Genomic DNA, 22,667 nt, shown 5'->3' on the forward strand with positions numbered 1-22,667 from the left:
AATTAATTCAAATTATGTGAAGGTCACATGTGGCTAATGGCTATCAACTTAACCACTGCAACTCTTGAGTAATCTTTAGAGAACTTCAGTTGCAAGTCTTCTGAGGGAAGACAATCTTTAACATAACTGAAAAAAAAAAATGTATCTACTCTAAGTGTGGAGGCAAAAGAATGCTGTATTAACATAACAAAAATTCCTGATTGCTCGGCAAAGGCTTTAAGTTAAAAGATTTGTCCAGAAGCCCATCAAGATTCTCTGTTCCTTAAGGATAAATAGAAACTTCAGCTTAATTGTTTTACTTATTTATTACATTCTCATCAAAAGGCTGTTTGACCTGCCAGCAAATGCCAAATCGTTGATCAAAATCATTATGTTCAGGGTCAAGATACCTGAATTCTAATTCATGGGGTGTGCATGTGTGTGCAAGCATGTCCTCAATCACATGCAAGGCACAATATTTTTGAGCAGAGCAGAATTTTATGATTTCTAAAATTGAGCTTATGGGGTCACCTGGGTGGCTCAGTGGGTTCAGCTCGGGTCATGATTCCAGGGTCCTGGGATCGAGCCCCACATCGGGCTCTCTGCTCAGTGGGGAGCCTGCTTCTCTTCCGCTCTCTCTGCCTGCCTCTCTGCCTACTTGTGATCTCTGTCCGTCAAATAAATAAATAAAATCTTTTAAAAAATAAAATAAAATTGAGCTTATGATACTTTCATTACTTTTCCTAATATGATCATTTTGAGACCAAGCATTACATTTCCTGGGAGAATTCTCCATCACTATAAAGCCTCTATGGATGCCAGACAATTTGAAGAACATATTCCTACTCTGTATTCTTTTAAGCATGTACCATTACTTGTCAAGAACTAATGGTATATACTCCACTCCACAAAGAATTTACTGAAATCTAAGGAAACATGGAAGGAAGAAACATGGTAGACCTCATGAAACAAAACTTGAACTGATGAATGCAAGGTTTGTTCCGGAATCTTTGAAACAGTGTTTTGTCACTTTGCTCCTGTGTTTGAGGAATTGGATTTTAGACAGGTCATTTGCCTGGTAAACGACGAATCCCTTTCCTCGATAAACAGTACAAGATGGGCTACCTGTCAACACTGCAAAACAAACAAAAGAGACACCAAGAAATAATGACACGGTAAAATAGAAATTTTACCTCATCACTATAGCAGGTGGAATAAATGAATAGATACTCAGTGTATTAAACATAAATATTACATACAAAAAGACGTGTGTGTCAACACATGCAATTAACTCTATGATTTAATGTGAAATATTTCTTTTTGTCAACTGCCTTCTGTTTAGTTTCTATAGAAATGTATTCATAATTGCAAATAATAATGATTAGATGACAGTTTTGTTCTACTGCACTTAAAAAAGTTGCCATAGGGACCTATAGATAACACATAAATTGTAATAGTTGTTTTCTGACTTTTTTGGCAAAACAAAACAAAACAAAAACAAAAATCAAACAGAGAAAAAATAACCAGTCAAACAAACACAACTGTTCCTGGTGCAGAGAACAAATTCAGCTTGAAGTTGTCTAAGTTGCAAAGAAGGACTGGACATTGAGACAGGGAAACACAATATCTGCGTATAGCCTTGTTCTCCCTGGAAGTGAAACAATGAGCTGAAAGGTCTTGGTTTGGGGACCATTCATAACCATTTACAAGAAGACAACCTCATCGACTGAATTGCTTCAGTGATTCTCTGTCGCAGGGCAACTCCCACATTTGCCAGAGTGCACAAAGCTACTCTCTCTTCTGCTTTTCACGTGCCTGCTTCCAGTGAGAAGTTGTAGAAACTGACATCTTACAGATGTCTAGACAGAACTGTCCACTAATCAATGACAACATGTTTTTCTGCACCAAGGTTAAGAAAACCCCTGAAATCCCAAGACAATTAATGAAAAGCTGACACAAAACCAGAGAGAAACCGCAACCGAAAGGTGGAATAATTGCACTATTTCTTTAGCAAATCTCACCTGAGCTACACAATGAAGTGCCAGGAATCTGATAGAAAAGCCCAGTGTTCGATATTCTTTATTTGGCTTTTCTGAAGAAAAAACATGGGTCTGGTTGAAGGCTTTCTTTGTCTGTTTTTGTAATAGTATATCTTTAAATAGTATATCTTTAAATATCTCATACTGCATGGGTTTAGTGAGAATAGTTACGCATACCCCTTAATACATCTTATCTCAAGAAAGACATCCCATAAACATTTACTTTTTATTATAAGGCTCAGACAACGGTACAGAAGACATTGAGAACAATTCACCAAGGAACTAAGACTGACAAGCAAAAACGTCATTGATATGGTAGTGAAAACAGGAGTATATCCACATAGGAATCTTAATATTGACTGGGTAAGTCTCCTTTTCTATTTAGAACTTACAAAAAGAAAATGACAGGAATGCATGATACTAACAAGAGTTTTCTCTTGTTTTGACGGGCCCATAGCTTCTTCAGACAGTACCCTGGCATGGTGTGGGCACTGTCAATATTTGCTGAATGAGGAAAAGCATGACACTCTCATTTAAAAACACACTAAGTAATACACTCATTTTTTGGAATGTGGTGGAAGACCCAGATTGGGCCCCTCTCTCAGGAATGGATTATCTTCCTTCTCCAAGCCTGTCACAAACTGCCCATTCCTATCATCCATCATCAAAATTTAATATTTAGGTAATTTTCATTTTCTAATACACTGCTGCATGGTTTCATTTTAGTCCTCCTAAATACACAGGAGAAAAAGCATGGGGTTAAGGAAAGAAATGAGAGCCACCAGGTCTGGGGTCCACAAGCAAAAGAACTAGAATTTCTTTAATAATGCCCATCTGTCCCTTACAAGTCCCCTTACAGGGGAGCCAATAATTTCAACCTGAGTCACTCACCAAGGGCCACTCTGCACTCACAACACTGGACAGACTACTGGGTTAATTTTTCTTATTGAAATGGTTTTCAAAATTTCCTAATTTTAGTTAGTTTATTTTACTTACAAATTTCTCTGAGGGGTTGTGTTCTTCGCACACACTGAAAAATAAGTCAGTTTCTCTTTTACCAAGGTTGATCTAAGTTTGCTCTCCGGCAGAAGTCTGATGACTCACAGAATTGTGGGGTGATCACTTTTTTTTAAGCTACACTTTCGTCTCAACTTTTTAAAAAGTGGATGTTACACTTTGTTTAGTACTAAGTCTAAGGTAAAAGTATAGCTGCATAATCAAACATTTAGAAGTTTAAATAGCTTGTCTTCACAGTGCCTTTTTCTCTTACGTATGGGGATTGAAGAATACTCAGGTGACTTATTTTTCTGTTTCTTTTTTTTCCTCCACAATTACAACTAGAGTCCAAACACCAAGGAACATACAGGATATGGAAGAAATTCAAAAGGGAAATTGCATGCTAAATATTTGGCAAAGTCCCCTGAAGGTGTAAAAGAATAATCTTGTCACAGAAATAATGAATTTTTTTTGAGAGACAGAGAGTGTGATAGAGGGGGAGGGGCAGAGGGAGAGAAAGAGAATCTTAAGCACACTCCAGGCCCAGTGCAGAGCCCAATCTGGGGCTTGATCTCACAACCCTGAGATCATGATCTGAGCCGAAATCAGGAGTCGGATACTTACCTGTAGCTGAAGGCAGAGGCAGAGGCTTAACCTACTCAGCCACCCACATACCCCAAGAAATAATGAATTTTTAATGTTATCCATTCTCCTTTTCTTTTTTCCACCTGCTTTAAGAACTTTTCAAGACTAATATTTACCTTTCCATGTCCCCTAAAACCTCAAGATATATTACTTTGACAGCAATAATCAAGGGGGATTAGAACACATAACTTAATTAGTTATTTAAAAGACTGGAACAGGAGCTCCTGTGTGCCTCAGCCAGTTAAGCGGCTGCCTTCAGCTTGGGTCATGATCCTGGGGTCCTGGGATCGGTCCCATGTTGGGCTCCCTGCTCAGTGGGAGTCTGCTTCTCCCTCTTCCTCTGCTCGTCCCCACTTGTGCTCTATCTCTCTCTTAAATAAACGAATAAAACATTTTTAAAAATAAATAAAAGGGGCACTTGGGTGGCTCAGTAGATTAAGCCTCTGCCTTCGGCTCAGGTCATGATCTCAGGGTCCTGGGATCAAGCCCCATATCATGCTCTCTTCTCAGTGGGGAGCTGCTTCCCCCTCTCTCTCTGCCTGCCTCTCTGCCTACTTGTGATTTCTCTCTGTCAAATAAATAAAATCTTTAAAAAATAAATAAATAAAAGACTGGAACACAGTACAGTGTCACCCAAACACACTGACACCTTCTTGTTGGAATAATACATTAAATTCAACTCCTTAGTTTTACCCTATGGCGTTAACAAACATGATCATTCTAAATGTCAGAACATTAACATTTTATTTTTATGATTTTTTTAAAAGCATGAGATTAAAAACATATAATATGTGTACTTGACTGGTATTTTTAATTCCTTAATTCAAAGATTGAAGAAATATGTTTAACTACTTTATAAGTATTATTTTTTAGCATTCATGGGATTCCTGTTTTTTGTGTAGTTTTTTTTCTTGTTGTTGTTGTTTTGGTTTCTTGAGACAAATAAAATGACCTCAGTGACTGGAGGTGGAATTTTTTAAAAAGAGAAAAAAAAAAGTAGCGAAGAATGTATTATAGTAACTGATGAGCCAAGAATACTTGGCCAATAGAGTTCTTGGTATTTAATGGTTAGTATTAGTATCTGTCTCAATTCTCTATAGTAATAATAGTAATAGTGGTCAGCCCACTGGGAATGGGGGAAAAAAAAAGCCTGGTTTCTCTGGCTCATTATCAAAATTACACTGACTTCTGACAATACTAAAAGATTTTGTCTACTTGGGTCACAACAGAATTAGAAATGGAACAAATTCTCTACTCTAGAGCTCATTAAGAAGTTCATGGCTTTGAATCTGTAACGTTGTTTTTTTCTTTCTCTTGACACAATCTCTCTTCACACAGACATTTGATCTAGCTCTAATCCTAAGGACATGTATAAACACCCTAACAGAGAGGTTCTCAGACTTTCTCAGTTCACAACACTCTTAGTTTCTCAGCAATTGTTTAAGGCATGCCATTGGCCAAAAGAAATACTGAATAGTTCCAAATACTAAGTAGTTAAGTCTAAACTGTTGAATAAGGTTTTGTCACAACAGTTCAGTGCCTGCTGAGGACTACACAACTTCTCCCTTTGGAACAAAATCAGACACTGACTCCCCTCTATCCTATTCCATGATGATTTTTGTGCAGCACCTGCTTTTGATCACAGCAATTATCCAAAACTCAGTTTGGCAAAGTGATGGTATCACAGAGAGAAAAGTAATGACCTAAAGTTGAAACTGGGAAAGATGTCTAGCTATTGGTTCCCCACGTGACAGACAGATGTTTTGATGTCTCCCTTAATATATCCCAGGCAGCCATGTGAGTTCTTGTGGTGCCCCAGGGACCTCAGCACATGTTTTGAGAACCTTGGCCATGGTCTTGTTACTCTCACCCCACAGGTGATGGATGAGAACTCCTTAGTTGAGAAAATTCAGGAATAAGGGCAGAGATTATGTGGCCATAACACCTTTCCATGACCCATTCCCAACTTTTCCATGTTGAGATCATGTTACAGGACTCAAATGGTAAATTAAGATTAAGAAAGGAGATGGACTTACTGGTGTAATAAGATCTAAACTCTAGCTCAGCAGGGCTATAAACTTTTCATGCAGATCCTAGGAGGACTAGAACTTTTATAATACAACATATCTTTTTCTTCTTTCTTTCTTTCTTCCTCTCTCTTTCTTCCTTTCCTTTCTCTTTCTTTCTTCTTAGTGATTTTGCTTATTTATTTGAGAGAGAGAGGGAGAGAGAGCACAGGCAGTGGGAGGAACACAGGGAGAGCCAGACTCCTAGCTGAGCAAGGATCCCCATGTGGGGCTCGATCCCAGGACCCTGAGATCATGACCTGAGCCAAAGGCAGAAGTTAACCTACTAAGCCACCCAGGTGCCCCTTATTTTTATTTCTAGAGATCCCCTAGTAAGGCCAAGCAGGAATAATGTAACCTGTAACTGAAGAGATGAATAGACACATAAACAATCATCCTTCCTTTTTCAAACCCAGGACAAGAGGAAGTACAGCGTCCTTCTACTCAAGAAGTGAGGAAGAATGGCTAGGACTGAAGAACTCACATGAGGGGCTCAAGAGGTAGTGAGGGAGTTGCTAACTGCTGAAGAAAGGGTAGTAATTTGAGAAGTGGATGAGGGATAATGCCCATTACCTGAGAGAATGTCCACATGTGGCTAATCAGTGGAATGATCAATGCAGTCTTGAACTTCTGTAGGATGCTGGGGACTAATGAGCTAGACTGCCACGTGGGCCCCATTTTCTATGCTACGTCAAGTCTACTCACCTCCTTTTCATTGTCCATTCTGCACCTTTCCTCCCATCTTCTACATATATAAATATCTAAGTATGCATAAAGAGCTACATTCCTAGCCTCTGGATTTTCTATGTTAATGTTTATTCAGCAAGGGACTATAGGGCCTGTTATCCTGGTGACCTGAAAAACTTTTTAACTAAAGTGCTAAATTGGTTTGCCAGGCAGCTTGTGAACTTCAATAAACTCATAATTTTGTTTTTTAACTAAATTCTGTTGGTCTTGTCTCTGATAATTCTTATGCTAAATTTTCCAGGGTATCCATGTATTTGCAAATACAAACAACATTACTTACTGGAGGGAGTGCAACAAGAGAAGTAAGTGTCATTCAGAAGTTAAAACAATTTTAAATGCATTCTGAGGAAATTTAAGAGGGAAACAGCTGCATATATTTTATGTAATTATTCATTTACTCTGCGATTTCTTCGTGTTTCTTCATGACAGCATTTGGGCAACCTTCTGCTACGCAGTCATTTCTGTAGTTATAAAATACTTCTTACTAATAGTGGTAGTTTAAATTCGCTTTTCATGTATTTATATCTCCACTGTACTTATGCTAATACTTAAAATTTTCCTCTTTCTTATTATTCTTGCTATGGGGGACACACTGAAATAAACTAAGTGGCAGTCTTCCAAGCAGAAGTTCCAGAAATTTCTCTTTTGCCTTATATAAGCCAATTTTTTAGAAGCTAAGTTTAGCCTCATCCTATAGACTTGTATATATTTTGCAAGAGTCAGTCACGTATTTTTTATTGCGTCTTTGAAAAATTTGAGCTTTTATTTAATTTTATTCTTTTTTTTTTAAGATTTTATTTATTTATTTGACAGACAGAAATCACAAGTAGGCAGAGAAGCAGGCAGAGAAAAGGAGGAAGCAGGATCCCCACTGAGCAGAGAGCCTGATGTGGGGCTCCATTCCAGGACCCTGGGATCATGACCTGAGCTGAAGGCAGAGGTTTAACGCACTGAGCCACCTAGGCACCCCTAATTTTATTCTTAAAATATAATTAAAAGCCAAATTTTCAAAATGTCAAATAATCCATTTGGTCAAAAGCATTTGGTCAACAGAGACTTCTATTCCTTTTTTTTTTTTTTAAATTAATTTATTTATTTATTCGAGAGACAGAGATCACAAGTAAGGCAGAGAGGCAGGCAGAGAGAGAAGAGGAAGCAGGCTCCCTGCTGAGCAGAGAGCCTGATGTGGGGCTCCATCCCAGGACCTGGGATCATGACCTGAGCCAAAGGCAGAGGCTTTAACCCACTGAGCCACCCAGGTGCCCCAAGACTTCTATTTCTTAGCCGTTTGTGCTACAACAGTTCCCAGCACTTTGTTTATAATGGTATTACCAAGATAATGTTCTAGAAATGATCAAAATATTTGCCGTGCTTTTAAAAAAGTTTAAGCTCTAAGGACCTTGGATCTCTTAATTATAAAACAGAATGAAGTTCCTATCCATAGGACTATGCAAAATATCAAAGTATCAGATTGCAGATGTGGAAGTACTTGCCAAATGAAGGGTGACATACACAGCCAATGATGGTTATTATGCCCATTATTAGTCTTATTTTCTCCTGACGTCTCCACTGTTTAACTAGTATCTATTTATAGAAGAGAGGATGATGACATCCTGTCTATTAAGAAGCAATGATTTTCCATCTCACTTTCTCAATAAATTAAACAATTATATTTCAACTTAAAGAGCATTTAAAAGTTCTCCAAAACATTTTATTCACATAAATAATCACTGACCTTCACTGCTACTATTTGTACTTGAGGTTTCTAAGGGGTATTCTCAATGGAAACGTTAACTGGAACAATAAATATAAAATCATCAAAAGTGATTAAGATATATGGTGATGTCATTCCCTGTAAAGGATAGTTGAATTACAGACACTGAATAATCTTCCTAGCATTATCAGGAACTAGGTGAGATAAGAAAATAGAAGTTTACATGTGGCCACGTGTGGAGTCAAATGAAGAGAAGGCATAATCCTTTATGTATAGAAGGTATGTGTACTATCAGATTAAAGACTAACATGGCAATTATTTATTCTATTCACCTTGCTTCTCAGAGAAACTTGATCTTCCTGGCAGAAAGTATGCTTTCCAGGAACATATAATCTTATTGATCCAATGTAAATACCCAGGGGGAATGAGAAAGCTGAACATGTCAAGACACTATTTTTTAAAAATTTATAGAGTTGTATCAAGGCTGATTAAATTTGTCATTCTTATGAATCCAATCAGATAAAGAAACTCTTGAATAGGTATAGGGAAAAAATAAGATCACCCTTGTAAGTTTGCTTTGGAAAGAAAATACCACTTAAATATGAAATAGAGACTTTTCATAAAATGCATGGAATATTTAATCTTTAATAGAGGGTCTAAGAGAAATAATCTATACACTGGTATCCAAGAATCAATTTACTAAAAGTTTAGAAAATAGATGACATCACTTGTCTATGACTTTCCCAAAATTAATCCCTTTACTTGAGCTCATGATGTCTATTCTTATCAGCAGCTACAGTGCCTTATTTAATGTCCCCTCCTTGCCTTAGTTCATGTGTCCTGAATTCAAAGAAAAATTTCCTTGAACTTAATTCTCCCTGAAGCAGCATTAGTCCTCTCTCCCCCTTTAACTTGTCAACTTTGAAAAAGAAGCTTGCATCTGCTGATATCTCTGCTTTGAATTCACCCCTCAACCCAGTGGGCTTCTAGTTCTATTATCTTCACTTGCCTGTCAACCCAAACCTAGCAATTACATAAGATAACTGGTTCTTCTAATTTCTCCTCATCCTCTGGACAGTCATTTTTGCTCTCTGTTCTTGTCCTTTAACTGTAGTCTCACTTTCCATAGAGTTCTATCCTCATCAGGTAAAACCCAAATTCATTATCCATTATCTGCCATCATGTTGTCCACTCTCTATCCTGTGTTCCTCATGTCAATGTCACCACTCACTTACATGTTCATGGTGAAAACTTCAGCATTCTTTTTGATTCTCCTACCTCTTGGCTCTCTGCCCCTCCCCCCAAGCACACACCATTTTCTAAGCCTCCTGCCACCAGACCAACTTCATCCCACCTCCATTTCCTTCACCTGAGCCTGTATTATGTTTAGCCAAATTTTTTTCTACAGATTTCAAAATGATCTACTTGCCTATAGATCCTTCACTCTCGATAATCATTTAACAACAGGATAATCAGAAGCAACAAAAATAAGAATATGAGCATGACAAATCCCTGCTAAAAACCTCTGAGACTCTTGGGTCCCATAGACTGTATTCAAATCTTCTTTCTATCCTGCCACATTTCACTATTGACCTCAACCAGACTGTCACTATTTAAGTGAGCCATGATTTTCTAGGCCTCACATTATGCAAATGTTGCCCCTCTTAGTTGCCTTTCCCTGCCTGGCAAACCGTCCTTCTCCTCTCTCCACTCCCATAATTTTGAGTGTGCCTCAAGGACGGTGCTCACCATTTTTTATTATAATGGTCTAAAAGGTCAGCCCTTCTACTATCTGCAGATTGGCAGCTTTGAATATAACATATTTGCTCACTAAGTTTACATTTTGTGTGAATGAGTAAATGAGTATCTCAAATTTAAAAGGTGAGAATACGGGACAAAAATAACATAGGACAGGGCCATTGGGAAAAGGGCCATTGTTTTGGGGTGAAGAAGAATGGACACCATTGCCCACATTATACACTGAGTTAATGATGGATATATACTAATAATGAGAATAAAAGTTGACTAGAAAATATAAATTCCCAGAAAGTATTTAAGTGCTACTGATCTGGAGCTCAACTCAGGTTGTAGCACCAGAGATACTGAACAGTATGTCATCTGGTGAAAGCTGATAGTTGAACCCATATAGAGAAGAGTTTTCCAAAGCACAGACTAGAGGTAAGGGACTATACTTTGGGGAAATATGTTGCAGGGTTATAAAAGATGCTGGAGAATGGGAGGTTTGTGAGCAGGAAGGAAGAGAGACTACACAGTGATGAAGGGCAGGAAATGAGATGTACCTTGTATTTCCTCTAATGACAAGCACCATTCCTTCTACCCAATGGGTGACTGAGAAATATTACTTAAATTAATGGATCTTCTGAGGTAAATAGGAATGGAAAATAGATTTCAGAATATCAAGGCAATACAACATGGTAAGGAACCAGAGACAACAGATGTAGATCTGTGGGATAGAGGCAGGAGGATGGGGAGACCCAGAACTGACTGAAGAAGTTTCATTGTCAAAAAGGCAGAGAAAAGCAAAAGTAGATTGAACATTTTTGGAAAGGTGGTCTAGATCTGTGCTTCATGAAAGGAAGGTGGTGAGACAAGTTAACTGAGATGAGAACCCCGTCTTGTAGTTTGCTTGTATCTCCTCCAGGGCCTCAAACAGAGATAGCTACAAAATTGGAGTTTAGTAACTCAGTATTTGAATGAAAATGCCTGCAGTTTAGTTGTTCATTCCTGAAAAAAATATACTATCATCATCTTAGTACTATTAATAAAATGACAACCAGAACCACAGCTTGCGAGAAATGGGTAAAATACAATTTCATTTCTAGAGCCTCATTTATACCTATTAGGCATATGTTGATCATCTGTTGGCAAACCAAGAATAACACTGGACCCTCAGGGACCCCAGACCATCTAATTCCTATATGATGAACTGCAACTTGTACTAAGTTTTTGAGATGGTGTCATGAAAGATGGTGTTATTGAACAAACGTCCAGATGCAAGAGGAGGAAAGTGGAGACAGAGACTATACAGAGGCAGAGTTACAAATAATAGCACAGCTACTGAGTAAGAGTACGTTCCTATTTAGGAGCCTCCAGAAATCAGAAAACTAATGAATACTACAGTAAACACAAAAATGGAGTGTTCTGAGAAAATGAGTTAACAATGCATTGTACAGGATCTGCAAACTTATCAGTTTTAATTATTCTCCAAGCTGTGCCATGTCTTAAATGACATTCAAATCTGCCCAATGTTTCCATGCTTGCCTTTAGTGATTAATATTCCAAAACTGGTTAAATTTTAGCAAAACACCCTCCCAATATCTCTCAAGTGATATGGCAAACCAGTGCAAACATCTATACCATACATCACTGAGATATATTCAAGCTGCTATTCAGTCTACTATCATACAGTTTTCAACTGAGTTTGAAGCATTTTGAAATATCAGAAAATGTTCATGTAGCTAGGTAGCTACAATTCAGGTCCTGAATATAAGCTAATATTGTAAGTATAAATGTTTCCTTTAAAAATTTAATTCTCGCTTTTCTCAGATATTGTATTCTCTGGGAAAATAAATGTTTCTTTTCAAGAGGGACAAGGTACTGAAGTTAAATCTACCATCTATCTTCAGCTTATGTAATTTTACTCACTGTTCTTTCAAACATAGAGAATGATGCATTTAAAAAAATATCATTGGTTTTATTATGTCACCAACTGACCAGATAAATGTACCTGATTTTCTATAGAAGTTCCGTCTTCCTTTTGCTCATCATTATACTTACATATCACTGGCAATGGAGGAGTTCCGGGACATAGACTTTGGAGACAGGTCATAATCGCTGTCAGATCGATACAGAAAAGACTCGCGACGCTGACTGTGGACAAAGTTTGCTTGGAGAATTAGCCCGGATCCTGGGCTGGTCATGGGATCCAAGGGACTCCGTCCCGCAGATGTGCCATTGTCCACATCAAAACTGTAAAAAGAAGGAGAAGGAATAACATTGCTATGAATGCTTGCTTGCAGATACTATAGTAAAGGGAGATTTCAGTTCAGGAAGTCAAAGTGGGAACATTGACAGCTGATAGCCACTATTAAGAAATGATAATAATAAAACACACAAAAGTTAAAAAAAAAAAAAAGACGACACATAACTTCATATTCTTGTCTTCCTTCAGTTTAGGGTACTTTCGTTTATCAAGGTACTTTTGTTTATATTGTGTCTCTCTAAACTTGAGTTTAAAAGGAACCACTGTGCAAAGAATAGTTCTACTACATACTACTAAAGAATCATTCTACTTAGAATAGTTCTACTAAATTTCTTCTAGGAAAAGAACAAATACATAGTAATCCTGTAACGATTTGGGTTCAATTCATCAAGTTGCCATTATACGCCTAACATTATCACTTCCCGAAACCTGGGCTCTCTCCCCTTCCCACCTACACCCATCCAAACATGAATTTATGCTGGATTCATTTCCCTCCATCCCCAAATCCAATATATTAAGTTCAGGATTTCATCAACTCCTACCTACATTATTATAGAGCCTTTAAGTTAGTCTCTTGAATCCATTTTCCAGTCTGTACCTCGTGGAGAGTATTCCTAAAGTTTAAATCTTACCATGATCTTTCTCAGCTCAAAACCCTTCAGTAGTTCACTATTGTGCTCAGGATAAAGTCCGAATTTCTTGGGTAGACTGACAGAGTCTGAACTTTCCATTTTCAGCTATAACAACCATATTCCCAACCTCAACTTGCAACCTTTTTCCATCAGCCACTTTATGTTCCACTTAATGAACCACGACCTCCTCGTCTCAATCAGGCCATCAGTACCTAACAATGTCCTCATTGTTGCTCATCCTTGAAGACTCTACCTGAAATGCTGCACTGATGCCCCATACCTTTATGAGATGCCTTTCTCTATGCTCCCAAGACAACTTCCCTCTCCTCGCATTTTCAACAAACTGAAAATGTGTACCACTTGGTCTCTATTCTTAGACTGTGAGTTCTCTGAGAATGGAGACTCTGGGTGTTCTTAGCACTTCACATGGCAACTCAGAAATCTTTACTAAGCAGTTCGCGTAGGTGACTGAATAACTAGAAGACATTGTGCTGGGCAATACAGACTTTAGAAGTGGGAAAGACAAACTCACAAATGCACAGTTCTTACTGTCATAGTCCTTATAATTGAGATAAACTTTCTACAGAGAGCTTTTCTAGTCATATATCAACCAGTATTAATGTCAAGTCACATGTGTTCTTATGAGAGGACTATAAAAGCTCAGATAGCTCAGTAAGTATGTGGTTTAAAAATTTGTTGAACAAATAAATAAATGATTTCAAGTTTAGTTGTTATCAATGTTTTTTCCATTACAAACTTTATGTAAACTATTAACTAATTTAAAAACATTCTTTTATTTTCTCCATTGGAGTTATTAATAAATAGTATTATGACTCCAAGATTGGAGGCCAATGTAGAAGTGAAGGGTTTGATGTTTCATAAATCACCTGTGAGTCTATACTAAATAAAAAACACGGACTCCAATTTAATCCATCTAGTTAAAAAAAAAAAAAAGGAAAAGAAAAATTCATATTCTAACTCCAAATTAATCCATCTAATAAAAAAAAAAGAAAGAAAAACTCATATTCTAACTTGGCCATTCATAAACAAATTTTCCAATTTAAATTTTTTGAAGGATTGCACCACTTTATAGATGTATTTATTTGGTCACCAAAGACAATGAGAGGTTTTTGAGTTGAATAGACTTGTTTTATAGACAGGATACTAGCTCCTAGAAAAGTTAACTGGGGACACCTGGGTGGCTCAGTCAGTTAAGGGTCTTCCTTGGGTAGGGTCCTGGGATCAAGTGCCACACTCAGCAGGGAGCCTGCTTCTCCCTTCTCTTCTCTGCTTGTGCCTTCTCTCACTATCTCTGTTTCTCTCTCTCTCAAACAAACAAAAAAAAAATGTTAAAAAAAAAAGTTAACTGGCCAAAGTTACTGAGCTAACGAGATTTAGTCATCTACTGTTCCTGAAGCTTTTCCAGCTCTAATGAATAATTAGTAAACCATAGGGGCGCCTGGGTGGCTCAGTGGGTTAAAGCCTCTGCCTTCGGCTCAGGTCATGATCTCAGGGTCCTGGGGTTGAGCCCTGCATCAGGGTCTCTGCTCAGCAGGGAGCCTGCTTCCTCCTCTCTGCCTGCCTCTCTGCCTACTTGTGATCTCTGTCTGTCAAATAAATAAGTAAAATCTTAAAAAAATAATAATAATAATAATTAGTAAACCATAAATGTATGTTAGCAACTGTGACATGCAAGCAGGGGACATCTGTTTCCCTGGACAAGGAATTTCATGCATGTGGGACTTTGGGCATTCTTGAGGAAGGCCAGAGGGAGGAAAGGATCTCCGATCACAAGAGATTTATTCAGGACATCAGGCAAGCTCTTCTTGGATATGCTTAACTAAATAAGCACTTATTAAGCACCTCTAATGAGCACACTGAGATAAAAAAATAAAGGTGATAAGATCAATCCAAGCTGGGTTTAATCCAGACTTCTAAGAAGCTTTCATATAATAGTAGTATTTTTTTTAAAGATTTTATTTATTTGACACAGAGAGAGAGATCACAAGTAGGCAGAGGAGCAGACAGAGAGAGGGGGAAGCAAGCTCCCCTCCGAGCAGAGAGCCCGATGTGGGGCTCGATCCCAGGACCCTGAGATGATGACCCGAGCCGAAGGCAGAGGCTTTAACCTGCTGAGCCACCCAGGCGCCCCTAAGATTATTTTAAGAGGGCTTTTGAAGGCATTTAATATTCAACTGAAAGACACTAAAGTCCTTTAAATAGGAAGAGAAAAAGGGGAGATTTCTTCTCTGGGGACACAGTCATTGCAGCTTTTCAGTATGCGAAGGACGTAATGTGAACACAAAAGAACGTTTATGTCTATTTCCCTTCAGATGCTTTTACTGTTTTAAAGGTAAAATATATTTCACTGCTATCCATAAGTAGAAATATAAGAGATACAGGAGTGACTCCTGGTTTAGTTTTTCTCAGTTCAACTGAATAATACCAATACCATCTCCCAAATCAGTAAATTCTTTTACTATTACAATTTTTCCAATTAAGTTAAGCAACTTCTCAAACTTTTCATTGTAAGTTTTGGGAAAAAATAGTGCTAAGTATCTTAAAATATTTAATAGTCTTTATAATAGTGCTACTTATTAAAACCAAAAATTTATTAATAAGTCAATAAAATGCTTGGTATGGGATATTATAGGGGCTTTGTTCTTTTTCTATGTAAGATGTAATATAATATTTTGTCCACTAGATGGAGACTACCACCTTAAGGAACATCTACTGTAAATAAAGGCCCAAACTATTTTTTATACTCATGAAAACAACCCCATAACGATTATACCCTCACAATAAAACCTCACAATCTGTAGGAAGTGATTATCAAAGGTTGGTACAATTATATTAACTAGTAAGTATTAGTATTAGCTTTACAGATTGAGAATGATAAGAAAAGAAATGTCTGGTGTTTTATCATTTATTTTTATTTAAAACAAAACAAAAACAAAAAAACTTGAGATGCTCTTTTGTTCAAAAATTAGAACTAAGGAGCTTCCTTGAGGAAGTCAGGTTTGGGACAAATCAAGGCAGTACTGCTTCTCTCAGTGAATAGTAAATTAACTGGGAGTTAATTTAGGCTGAAAATATAGGTGGGTTCACATAAAATACTTATTTTTCAAACACAACTTTATAAACAGTCCATGTCAAGTCGTTATTAATTAAACAAGAAGGCAGTGAAGTTTAACCCTAACCTTAGATACTTGAACCAAAGAGACCAACCCTGAACTTCCTAAGTACACTCTTTGGCAAACATTTTCATGTAACGAATCTTCTCGTGACTCACGGCCAAAGAGACAGAGTCTAAGTAAAAGATTAGCAGAAGCTTGGGAAAGTAATGGAAGAATTGGGGAGAATAATAATGATGATGGTGGTAACAGTAATCATAATGATAATAATGACAGTAAAACTTCTGGAACACTTTCCATGAGCCATATCTTGTGCTCTGTGCCTTACATACATTACCTCATTGAATCCCCTCAATAACCCTCTGAAATAGGCATTATATTTTCCACTTGACAAGTGAATAATCTAAATCACGGAGTAGTGGTTCCATGTAAAATAAGTGTTCAAGGCTATGCAGTTTGCAGGTAGGTTTTAAACTCAAGGTGTCTTAATTCCAGAGTCTGGGAGAATGATCACTGTGTCTGTCTCTACTGCAAAGCCACCTACTAACCATTAGAAAAGTACAAGAGTATCTTTTAGCTTCCTCCCCTCGATGGAACTTCAAATGTTAACTAGTTGAAAGGATCATTCATATATAAGTATCATTAACTTACAGATCTTGCATGTCAAGCCTAATTCTGAGACTCTCCCTTTATGAGTCCCCACATTTTGGAATTTGCCACCTTTCCTATTTTTCCGGTTATGAAGACAACAGTAAGGTGTAAAAGAATGTCTGCCCTAAGCTATCTGATGGACTTCTTTATAGAGCTCAAGAGTTCATTTGGAATAAGGGCAGTCGGTGGGTCTGCGGAAGGTCTTAGCAAATGGAACTAAGCGAGATGCTCTATTATTCTACATGTTTGCTGTCCTTCATGCAGTTCAAGGATGCATATATTCCCTAATGGAGCTGGCTTTCACCCAGAAGGCATCTGTGGAGAAACACCGATGCAGTTGTGGATGGCGCCCCATGAAGGAGCAGGAAAAGTGATGATCAGGTGGCCTCCCACTATCGAACTGTTAAGGGCCATGTGTACTAGCACTACTCAGACCACTTCCTCCACAGGCCCGTCCTTTTTTGTGGTCCTCATTCCACACAGAAACCAAACAGATAACAGACAAACCAACCAATCAACCCAACTGTTCCCTATCTCTCCACACTGTCCCCTGTGGGTGGAATGACTTATCCTGACCCACCTTCCCTTCAGTTTCCTCCACTGCTACCACAGATCAGGGTCTCCTGATCTTGCAATTATTTGCCTGGAGTCATTTCCCATCTTTTGTCCTGATATTCAATCCTGCTTCTGGTTGAGACATTCTGCCTCTCTTCTTGGCCATGATTTGGGCTTTCCTCTGAGCCATGGTTCTGCTATTGTTCTGGGTAAGCAGCTCACCTCACGTAGCCTGACCCTCAGGACCTTGCATCTCTAGGCTGGAGCCTGAAGGAGGTTGAGAAACATGAAGACTCCAGGGGAGAAACTGCTGGAAGCCCCTATCAACAGATGTCCCATTATCAAAGCATCTGTGAAGCTCTCCCACGGGAAGAACCCAGAGAGAACTAGCAGCTGCTGAAAGCTGTATGCTGGTGGGGAACCCTGGAAGTCCCCATTAATGCCGGGAGCATCTGAGAGCTGCCTCTGTCACTGTGTATTAAGAACACTGGTGTGTTGATGATAAAGATTTTCCTGCTCCCTGCTGGGGGTAAGGAGAGAGCAAAAATGTTCCTGTTAAAACATTCACTTGGGAGAGAGAAAAAGTGGGTTAAATTTCAAATCCTGGTTCTGCCACTTTCTGGTTGCATGCTCTTGGGCAAGTTACTGTACCTCTCTAAGCCCCCAGTTCTGATAAGAGTAATTCCAGTGCCCAGCTCCAGGGCGGCGAAAGAGATTAGAAGAGAAAACATTTGGAAAGCATAGCACATTGCCTGGTGGTAGGACCTTCCCAGTATTTAGCAGCTCTTGTCATTTTTATTGTTATTGCCCTTTATCGTTGAGGGGGACTTTCCTTCTAGGTCATTTTCTGTGCCTGAACACACTGCTTTGGGAAGAACCTAAAGGAAGAGACAAGAGAAGAAGGGAACCGGGAGGGTGGGGCAGCCAAACCACCTGAATCAAACACAAGGAAGCAGTGAGGTGAGAAACTCGGCAGCCAGATCCCTCCTCCAGCTTTAGCTGCTGTTGTCTCCACCCAACTCCATGATTCCAGTGTGATAACATCTGGGGAGAGGGTGGAGACAGCTGATTTTTGTCAAGATATTCCTCACTGAGGAGAAAGCACCATTTCCTGCTAGGAACTATGGAGGGCATGAGGTTCCAACAACCTGGGTGGGGTTCCAGACGAATATAATGAGACTATAATGAGCAGAAACAGTCCTTCAGACCTCAGGCCTCCAGCCACTGGGTATACTTGGGGGACCTCGAATCACAAAGACATTACTGTTTTCTTCCTATGCCAGACTCTCCCATGTATACTGCAGCCCATGCTGTTGGCTCTACACTGGAATCCAATCCACTTGCAGGGGGCAAGGGGAGGGTGGGGAGGGAGGCCGCCGGGGTTGGTTCATCTTCAAGCTCAATGTTTAAAATATTGGATAAGCAGTTTAAAATATTTTTTCTCTTTATGATAAATATTTTATCCATTATTATCAATACCAAAAGACTATGAAAACTGTTTCCAATTATTGCCAGAGGTATTTCCCATTTGAGATCTCCCTACAGGTCAAAGAGCTTCTTTGGAGTAAAGAAATCCCCCTTCTGAAAATTCCCCATTTTAATATTTACTTAGCTCAGATTATCTATGGAAATGAGTCTGTAGCAAAAAGCCCTCTTTTCCAATCAATCAAAGACCGCATCTCAAATTTAAATAGGACACCCCGGCAGGACATAGTATTTGGCCACTGTGGTGGATTATACAGTTAAAGGATGGTATGCATTGCTAGTTTGCCTCACACTTATATTTGCACGAAGGAATAGCATTTAAGAAAGGAACATTTCACCCTTTGTTTTCACAGATCATTTTTTATAAACAAAAGCTTGGCGCAAAGGTGAAAGGTGTATGGTTATTTATGAGTAAAAATATCAAGTGATCTCTGGAAATACACATCATTTGTTTATGACTTGTCAATGACACCCCCAAGTGACACAGGACAATAAAAAATATTCCAGATGAAAATGACAGCATACATTTAATGTTTGGACTGGAAGCCAGAAGGGACAAGCTGGATTTGGACAGTAGATTTTTGCTGAAAGGGATGGCAAAAGGTCAAGTTTTCTGGAAAATGTTTGTTGCTTCTATCATTTTTAAAAAATCCAAACCAAGAATTGTTTTTACTTGAGGTTTATAGGAGATTTTTTAATGATCATTTTAAAGGAATCTCTTCTTAAACGAGTTTCTGCTTAGCCAAGGATCTCGAACAGGTCCTCAAGTGGAAGCAGGGGGCGGTGTGAATCAGAGGCAAAACCTGCAGGTGTGGGCTGAGCCCTCTGTTGGCAGCAATTCTCTACAAATAACAAACAGTCCAAGTCATAAATACAGATTTAACCTGATAGACGGCTGATAACGGGGCACGTCCACTTTCACTGTTGTCAGTGGCCCTGAATTTATATTTAAAAAGTTATTCAGGCTTCTCTGTGATTGTGAGTAAAACAAGTAAGCGTGCACATGTTTCCCCTGCCACCCGTTTTCATTTGCTGATCTCACATGGAAAAGTATGGAGGGGACCAGGAAAGCAGAGAAGACCTGAGCATCAGAGGCAGTCCTGCCAAGTTTTGCTCGGTTTTACTTTCCTTGCATTGCCCGTAATGGGTCACTGTCAACCTGCAGCTCTCTGAGACCACTTCTAAGCTGTGATTTTTCCAAAATGCACTTTTCCTCAACTCGGCTTTGGCAAGCACAAGCCCAAAGAGGAACAGTGTCATGTTAACTAGGTGGAAGTGAGGGGGGTTCTGTATTTATTTTTCTCTGATTCAGAGCAACCAAGACCGCTTTGATAAGCCCACAGCGCAACACTATTTTTTAATAGCGTGCCCTTTACTTCTACCACACACGCACTTATTCTCTGTGCAGCAGACAGAGGGATACTGCTAACATATCCTCAGATCCTTGCAACCGAGCTTGCCATTCTCTAGCAGCTTCCTATTTTATTAATAGTAACTACTATGTCCTCACAGTGGCTCATGGCATTCTAGGAGAGATCTGGCTCCCTGAGGCCTCTCTAATCTTATCCTGTATCTCGTTCCCCTTGCTCCCTCTGCCTCAATCTCTTAGCTGCCTGACAGTTCTTTGAACACATCTGAGCAGCCCGTCCTCAGGGCCTTTGCACTTGGGGTTCCCTCTGCCTCCAATATTCTCTACCCAGACACCTGCTCAATGTCACCTTCATGAAGAGATATTTCTGGGCTACTCTATTTACAATTGTCACCCTAATCTCCTAGCCTTTTCTAGCCTCCTAGTGGGAGGAACCATGGTGCACTGTTGGTGGGAATATCAACTGGTGTTGCCACGATGGAAAACAGCTTGGAGGTTCCTAAAGAAATTAAAAATGGAACTACCATAAGTGATCCAGCATTCCCACTTCTGGGTATAGATCCAAAGGAAATGAAATCACTATTTTGAAGAGATCCCTGTGCCCCTACATTCACTGAAGCATTATTTATAATAGTCAAATCATATAAACAACCAAAGTGTCTACCAACCATGAATGGATAAAACAATGGAATATTATTCAGCTATAAAAAAGGAGGAAATCCTGCCCTTTACAACAATATGGATGAAATTTGAGGGCATTATGTTAAGTGAAATAAATCAGAAAGAAAGAGTGAAATACTATATGATCACATATGTGGACTCTTAAAAAACAAAACAAAACAAAGAGAACAAAAAACACGTCATAGATATAGAGAACACACTGGTAGTTGCTAAGGGCAGAGGGAAGGTAGGGGAAATAGTGAAGGTTGTCAAAAGCTACAAACTTCCAGTTATAAGATGAGAAAGTGCAGGATTGTAATGTACAACATAGTGACTATAAATGTTAATACTGTATTAAATATTAGAAGATTGTTAAGAGTAAATTTTAGAAGCTCTCAGCATACACACACGCACACATAATAAGTTGTTAATATGTGAAGTAATAAATGTGCTAACTAACCTTATGTTGGTAATAGTTTTATATATAAAAAAGTAGTAAATATATATAAAATCATTGTACTGTAAAACTTAAACATATACAATGTTTTATGTGAATGTAATGCTGGAAAAAAATTAAATTGTTTCCAGCTCAGTAATGCTGGAAAAAAATTAAATTTCCAGAAAAAAAAAAAGTTCCTATTCTAATCTGCTAGCCTTTTCTAGCTTCTTTCTCTTTTTTTTTTCTCTATAGAATTTATCAGGCTCTGATAAGCTTTATTTACTTAGTTTGTTTATCTTATTCTCCCCATTAGAATGTAACCTCTATAAAGGCAAAGTTTTTATCTACTTCGGTCATTAATGGATCTCCAGTACCTAAAATAATGTCTGGTACATAGTACTTGCTCAAGAAATATCTGTATTATGAAATGCATTAATATCTTTAGATCCAACACTATTCATCATATCCTCATTATTTATCATGGTTATCTATGTGGCTCTCTTCAAATGGACTTTTATTTTTATCTTTGGCCAGGAATCAGTCTCTTTTTAAAAGAAAGAATCCGGGGCACCTAGGTGGCTCATGGGTTAAGCCTCTGCCTTCTGGTCATGATCTCAGGGTCCTGGGGTCAAGCCTGCAAAAGGCTCTCTGATCAGCAGGGAGCCTACTTCCCCACCCCCTCTGCCTGCCTCTCTGCCTACATGTGATCTCTCTGTCAAATAAATAAAACCTTTAAAAAAAAAAAGAAAGAAAGAATTCTACCAATCAATGTGATTGATTAGTTCTCTTGAAGAAATTATCTGTAAAGGCATTTAAAAGGCTAGGGTGTCAGAAAGCATTTTATTTTATTTATTTATTTAATATTTTATTTATATGAGAGAGAGAGAGAGCAAGAGCCTGGAGGGGGCGGTGGCTGGTGGCAGGGCAGAGGGAGAGGGAGAAGAAATAGATTCCCTGCTGAGCAGGGAGCCTGACATGGGGTTTGATCCCAGGACCCCAAGATCAAGACCTGAGCCGAAGGCAGACGCTTAACCAACTGAGCCAACCATGCACCCCCAAAAGGCATTTTAATATGAGTTATATCAAATATCTTTCTGTCTGACCATCAATGCAGCCATAGAGTCAGGAGCAGGATCCAGGTTTTGTGGTACATGAAAGTTATAACGTTTTGAGAGTCTGCCTTGAAAAAAATAATACCAAAAAAAAAATTTTCCTTTCGCAAATTTTACAGAACCTATTACTATGTAAAGCTCCAATACCCCTCCCTTCCAAAACCCAGAAAGGACCCAGCCAGTGAGCGGCTCAGAGCTTAATGTCCATTAGCTTCCCAGCTGATATTCAATCGAGGCAATGATAGAGCAGGAGAGGACAGGAAAACAACAGAACGACTGAAATGGGAAATGTAGTACCATATTTTTTTCATAAAAGATGAGTTATTCTAGAGGTTATTTTTTCTTCATCCTCTTTTCCTATTTATTTATTGGTGTAATTATTGCTCAAATTTTCAAAGCTTACTCCTATTTTTCAGAATCTTTCTTGCTACTTGCACATGT

The 22,667-nt window shown here is 38.6% G+C and overlaps 1 protein-coding gene across 3 annotated transcripts in view; it reads right to left on the reverse strand.

Moving 5' to 3' along the window:
- Nucleotides 1-22,667, reverse strand: part of LOC132028660 (cAMP-specific 3',5'-cyclic phosphodiesterase 4D) — a 558,688-nt gene that overhangs the window by 217,222 nt on the left and 318,799 nt on the right. For all 3 annotated transcript variants that reach the window (XM_059417915.1, XM_059417914.1, XM_059417916.1), the window contains exon 2: nt 11,985-12,176. In XM_059417915.1, the coding sequence (XP_059273898.1) occupies nt 11,985-12,176 (192 nt within the window). The remainder of the gene's footprint in view (nt 1-11,984; nt 12,177-22,667) is intronic.

This window comes from Mustela nigripes, chromosome 12 (assembly GCF_022355385.1).
Source record: "Mustela nigripes isolate SB6536 chromosome 12, MUSNIG.SB6536, whole genome shotgun sequence".
Lineage (NCBI taxonomy): Eukaryota > Metazoa > Chordata > Mammalia > Carnivora > Mustelidae > Mustela > Mustela nigripes.